General features: G+C 49.7%; 1 protein-coding gene across 1 annotated transcript; it reads left to right on the top strand.

The window, feature by feature from the left end:
• The first annotated feature begins 5153 nt into the window (after nt 1-5153).
• AHSP (alpha hemoglobin stabilizing protein) lies at nt 5154-6021 on the top strand. Its single transcript, XM_014447177.2, has 3 exons — nt 5154-5263; nt 5381-5459; nt 5688-6021. The coding sequence occupies exons 2-3, from the start codon at nt 5385-5387 to the stop codon at nt 5889-5891; spliced, it is 279 nt and encodes a 92-aa protein (XP_014302663.1). The 5' UTR covers nt 5154-5263; nt 5381-5384; the 3' UTR covers nt 5892-6021.
• The last annotated feature ends 269 nt before the right edge of the window (nt 6022-6290 follow it).

Below are 6290 nucleotides of genomic sequence, written 5' to 3'. Positions count from 1 at the left end.
GGTTCTGCTTCACTCTCCATCTTTCGAGGCCAAAGGGACTAGTTTTAAATATTTTTGGAGTTAGAGAAGGAGGTCTGAGTTCCAACCCGCTAAAAGAAAGGCTGAACTCGTATACTGATAAGTGTATTCGGGCCCCTTTTGATAAGGTGATGTTTTGGTTGCTTTTTACTCTATAAGTCGAACCCTGGGATGAGTTGTCCTTTTTGTATTTGAAGCCCGCAATTATGGACAGATTTCTTCGCTGTTTTTTTCCTCAGGGTGGAATGATGGCCCCCAACGCCGGCAGCGTGCTGATGCCTGCGGCCATACAGATCTTTTGGGAACCCCTCGGAGAGGTTCCACATCCTGCCTCATACCTTGCCACCTGGGACCCGCATCCATGAGACCCGCTACTTCCAGTTACCGGGGGGAGAGAGAGCGACCGGGACCGCCGCGTTCCAGACCTGCTGTGGCCACGAATTTTTTTTTTAAAATTTTAAATATATTTTCATTGATTTCAGAGAGGAAGGGAGAGGGAGAGAGAGAAACATCAATGATGAGAGAGAATCATTGATTGGCTGCCTCCTGCAAGTCCCCCCACTGGGGATGACCCCCGCAACCTGGGCACGTGCCCTTGGCGGGAATTGAACCTGGGACCCTTCAGTCCGCAGGCAGAGGCTCCATCCACTGAGCCAAACCAGCGAGGGCCACAGAATATTTTCTAAAATAAAAATGTCTTTATTGATTTTCAGAGAGATGAAGGGAGAGGGAGAGAGAGAAACATCAATGATGAGAACCATCCATGGGCCGCCTCCTGCACGCCCCCTACTGGGGATCGAGCCCGCAGCCCGGGCACGGGCCCTGACCTGAACCAACCTGACCTCCTGGTTCATGGGTCCATGCCCAACCACTGAGCCACACCGGCCGGGCAGAATTTTTAGTTTTTATTATTTAAAAATACCTTTTTATTGAGAGAGAGGAGGGCGAGGGAGAAAGAGAAACATCCATGTGGGAGCGGAACATGCCTCCTGCACGCCCCCTAACTGATCGAGCCCACAACCAGGGCGTGTGCCCTGACTGGTAATAGAACCAGCAACCTTTTGGTGCGAGGGATGATGCCCAACCAACTGAGCCGCACCAGCCAGGGCAGCCACGAGTTTTTCACTGTGTGACTCTGGGCATCTCAGTGCCTCTGGGCCTCAGGTGCCTTCTTTGCTGTGAGGCCAGGGGGCTACATTTCACTCCTGTTTGATCCCCAGTAACTAGCACATAGTAGGTGCTTAAAAGATACTTATAAATGAATGCATGCATGGTGAGAAGCTGGACCAGATGGTCCCGAGGAGGCCTGTTAAACTTCCCTTTTTGTTTGTTGTTTTTCTTCTGCGCTGCTCTGGCCCTCCACTAGAAATTCTCTGCCCTTCAGCTTCCCAAGGCGGGGAGAGTATTGTTTCTGGAAGGACCCCGGGGACATCTGAGAAATGAGAAAATCAAAGGATTGCAGAATAGTGTCAGAAAACAAGAGAAATAGGCAAAAAGTTCTTGTGTGTTTATTGGGGGAGAGTCTAAAGACAGTGTTTCTCTCCCAACTCACCTTTTTCCCTCTTTCCCCTTCTCCCTTCCTTCTTCCTCCTCCCCATTCAGTGCAATGTACTGACTCCAACATAGAAATGTGCCAAAAGCACCCTCTTGTTATCAGAAAAGTACCCTGGTTCCTTAGCCTGGTGTCGGGGTTCAAAAGGAGTCACCCAAAGGTGTGCTGCTGTGGTATGTGGATTGTTTTGAGCTAAAGGCAATTTTAGCTTCAAGCTCAAGAGAACCTTCTGCCCCTCCTTTAACTACCTAGATCTTGAATTGGGGGCCTTGTCCATAATAAGAGATGATTAGCAATAACCTTTTTGACCTAACTATATGGCAGGGAAAACTGTTACTCAATAAACATCTGCTCTTCTTATCATCCTGCAATGACGTATGAAGCCCCAAGGCACCTGCCCTCATCCCTCGCTCAGAATGTCTTATATGCCCAGATCCCTCTTCCTATGTCTGAACTTCTAATGCATGTGGGGGTCTCTGAACCTCTCATGTATGTGGGGTTTCCACTCCTATATATGTATTAAATTTGGTTATTTCCTCTTGCTAACCTGTTTCATGTCTATTTGGTGATTAGACCAGCCAGGAGAACCTTGAGGGTGCAGGAGAGTTTGTTCCGCCCCCACGCTGGCCTTTTTGGACACCCACCCGCTCCCACTTGGACTCCCTGCTTAAAACTTCTGATTCTCCCAAACTATCACCTCCGCCTGGGACCTCATCCTGGCAAGCCTGCCGCCCCCTCATCTTCTCTCAGAACTACACAGAGCCCCAGAGAGACCCGGGGACTTCGTTTTTCCTTTTGTAAAATTTGGGTTGCTCCTTGGAGTGAACAATTGAAGGGTTACAAACCTGTAATGTTTTAAAACTTAGCTCCTGTGAGTGTACGGAACTCTGAGGCCCACCCCTGTGAATGAATCCCATCAGAGGGCCTCAGTTTGAATCCCGGGGTCACTTAATACCGGTGAGATCTCGGGCAAATTTCTTTCTGTCCTTCAGTTTCTTCATCTGTGAAATGGGAATAATCTGGTCCTCCCCCGCCGCTTCCCCTTCCCGCCGGAGCCGTTATTTTCAACGGCTTTTCTTCTCACTTGGAAATAAAACACAAGCTTTTAGTCGTGGCCCACGAGGCTCTGTGGGTGGGCCCTGCCCACCTCTCAGACTTGGCCTCTCACCCTCTCACTCCCCCACCAGGACATAAGCTCCAGGGGACAGGAGTGTGTGCCTGGCATTGAGAGGGGGAAGGGCACTGTGTTTGGCAGTGGTGTATTCCCAGGGCCTGGCACCAGTGCCTGGCACAAAGGTAGGTGCCCGATACTATTGGAATAGTATTTATTTCCCCAATAGCCTTTGTAAGGCAGTTATTATTTTATTCCTCCTTTACAGACAAAACGGAGGCTTACATATATGAAGTGACTTCAAAGTTACAGAACTGAAAATGGCAAAGCATTCATTTACTCATTCAACTAAGATTTAGGGAGCAGCTGCTACTCTTGTAGGCACAGAGGCATGATTTAAATCTGAGGCTAATGATTTTAGAACTACACTATTTTTTCTTTTTAAAAATTACAAAAAACAATAGGATACATTCATGCTGTAAAATAATTCAAACAGCAATATAGAGGGAAGAGGGATAAGGTCAAATTCGCCCTGACATTAATCCCTCTTTACATTTCCCAACAAATGCCCATCAAGCCCCAGAAGTAGATATTGTTTATCATTCTACACACACACACACACACACACACACACACACGGGGTGGGGGACAGAGAGAGAGAAGGGGAGAGAGGGAGAGAGAAAGAAGGAGGGAATGAGGGAGGGAGGAAGAGAGAGAGAGAGTGAGTTAGTTTTACATGTAATCCCACTCCCACTCCCATACTTGGAGCCTGGGACAGCCTGCTCTATTTATAGTTCACTTAACATTGCCTTAGAGATCTTTCCATATCAGCACATACTTATCTACCTCATTTAATAGCTGTATGTCATGCCTTAGTATGAATGTGCCATAATTTCTTTAGATTCCCCATAGTAAAGGAACTTCAGGTTGATTCTGTCTTTTCATGATCACAGATGGCGAATTCCTTGTCTGGTAAGTTCCTTGTACAGGCCTTTTTTGTGCATTGAATACGAACATTTCTTTAAAATAGAGGCCAAAGCAGAATCATGGGGTTGAAAGGCATGCATATTTTAATTGGAACAAGTGTTGTCAAATTATTCCTCTAAAAAGCTTTGTCAGGTTGTTTTGCAACTATTCCTCCTAGTGGCAACAATAGTTTGCACCCTCGATAAATGAAAACGCATTGGCACAAAAATCTGACGCAAATATTCACAGCAGCCGCACTCGTGCTCGCCCCAGCTGCACACTGTCCAGCTGTCAGCAGGTGAACAGGAACTGCAGTGTCCAGGCGACACCCTCCGCAGCGGAAAGGAACAACTTACTGCTACTTGCAACGACTTGGATGAATCTGGAAGGCATTATTCTGAGAGGAAGAAGCCAGGCTTACAGGTTACAGACCATGCAATTCCATCATGGGGTGACCTCACAAACACAGAACTGCCGTGGTGGAGCACCGATCAGTGCTTGGCAGGCTTTAGGGATGGGCCTGGAGGCGACTACAAAGGGGTAGCATGAGGGAGTTTTGGGGGTGAAGGAAATGTTCTATGTCCTGACTGTGGTAGTAGTGACATAAATCTATCTATTAAAATTCATAAATTGCACACCAAAAAGAGGTCAATTTTGCTGAATGTTAAAAGAAAATGCTGTAAGCAAGAAAGAAAATCGACAAATGTCTCTGAGAGTGTAGGTACCTAGGAAGTATGAACGCTGGGTTTTGAATGCAGCAAGACGTCACAGGAAATACCTGTGTCTTTAATGCTGGTTACTTTGTAGAGGGAGGGAGCAAAAATAATCACCTTTTCCAGGGTACATTTGGGTAATGTTTCACTTAATCTCAAGTAGTATGTGGCAGCTGGAAATTTGAAAACGGCCAGTAAAAATGGAAAACATGAGGAAAATATTTAAATAGACGAGAAGAGTACTTCTACTCTGAGTGCCTAGCGACATGTTAGACAACAAGACAACTGTGTCTCCATTCCTACAGAGCACAGCCCGGTGGAGTCCGGTCCCCACATCCTCCATATGGCTCACCTGCCCACTGTGACACGACTGACACCTGCCTACATAAGGGCAAACCTTTAGCAGATGCTGGAACAGTGCCTGGCATCAGGGAGAAACATAACGTGAGCTGCTGTTCATGTATCATCTATGAATCAGGAGAAAGCTGCCATCACGGTGCCGCGATGATGTGAAAGGCCTGCCCTGTAACAGGGTGATGGTCAGTTGATGTTAGTGTTGTTGGCATTCGGAGCCTGGATGCTGGGATGTGGGCGGCTGGCCTGGCCCTGGCCCTGGCGTGGTTCTCTGGGTCTCCCTTATCTGTTTCTGCGGCCTTGCTATCTTTCTAACTTCAGGGGAGCCTCGCCCTCCTTCCCCTCCCCGGGCTGACCTATCACCCTCCCTCAGGGTCTGGATGCGGGGCGTTTCCCTCTTAGGCTGACACGGGACTCCTTGCCTGCCCCTAGCTTGGCGCAGAGCGACACACGCAGCCTGAAAGTGTGGCTGACACATAAGAGCACGGCTGGACCTCAGTGAGCCAACCCGGGAGGAACGGGACTTCAGAGCAGGGCAGGATTTGAAAGGTACAGGAGCGGAGGCGACCCTGCAGGGCATCAGGAACCTTTGGGAGAAGCGAGGGGCCTGGGGGAAGTACCCAGGGGTGAGGGAAAGGGATACTTACAATGTCTTTCTCTAAACAGGCAGATGGCGCTCCTTCCGGCTAATAAAGATCTCATTTCCACAGGCATGAAGGAATTTAATGCTCTCCTGAATCAGCAGGTACGCCCCAGTATTGTGTCAAAGGACAGGCCTGGGGTGCTGAGGGGTGGGGGAGGGCAGGGCAGGAGAATAATTTGGAGCTGGGAGAGTAGCCGCGGAGACGGTGGAAACCACCAGAGACAGGGAATGCAAATCCCAGAAAAGAGGATGTCAGGGTTTGAGGGCTGCTCCTGACTCACATCGCTGACCGTTCTCTCCACCCCCACCCCACCCCCACCCCACCCCCAGGTCTTCAGTGACCCTCCTGTCTCTGAGGAGGCCATGGTGACTATGGTGAACGACTGGGTGAACTTCTACATCAACTACTATAAGCAGCAGATGACGGGAGAGGAGCAAGAGCAGGACCGGGCCCTGGAGGAGCTGCGGCAAGAGCTAAACACTCTGTCCGTCCCTTTCCTGGCCAAGTACAGGGCCTTCCTGAAGTCCTTGTGAGCACCCACCTCACCCACTGCCTGCCTCCCGCCCGAGACCGAGGCCTGCGGCGCCAGGAAGCCCTTGTTCCTGCCTCGCGCCCATCAGTGCTCAGGTCTGCTCCTGGGTGTTCCTCCACCTGGACACCTCAATAAAGACGACCCTGGCTTTGCTGGTCTCCCCGGGTCTCCTTCGGTGGTCTGTCCTTTTCCTTCAGTCCCGCCTCCTAGATATGCTCTTGGCGATTTAACCAAGTCACCGCCGGCAAGTACTAAAATCACCTAAAAGAGGGGCCAGGGAGACAGACTCTAAAGGGACCGTGCTGGGGGAGGGGTGGTTGGAGAAAGAGGGAGATAGGAATTCTCCGCAAGTTGTGGCCCTGTGACGGGCTTGCCTGGAAGACAGCGGCTGGAGGTCTCC

Source organism: Myotis lucifugus, unplaced genomic scaffold (assembly GCF_000147115.1).
Source record: "Myotis lucifugus unplaced genomic scaffold, Myoluc2.0 scaffold_624, whole genome shotgun sequence".
NCBI lineage: Eukaryota > Metazoa > Chordata > Mammalia > Chiroptera > Vespertilionidae > Myotis > Myotis lucifugus.
Note: the sequence above shows the minus strand (reverse complement) of the source record. Positions and strands in the feature narration are given on the sequence as shown.

Bases quoted from the DNA above. Each gene is read 5' to 3' on its own strand.
- AHSP (XM_014447177.2), top strand. From the start codon at position 5,385: ATGGCGCTCCTTCCGGCTAATAAAGATCTCATTTCCACAGGCATGAAG. The intron at 5,460-5,687 runs GTACGCCCCAGT...CCCCACCCCCAG, and splicing joins ATGCTCTCCTGAATCAGCAG to GTCTTCAGTGACCCTCCTGT.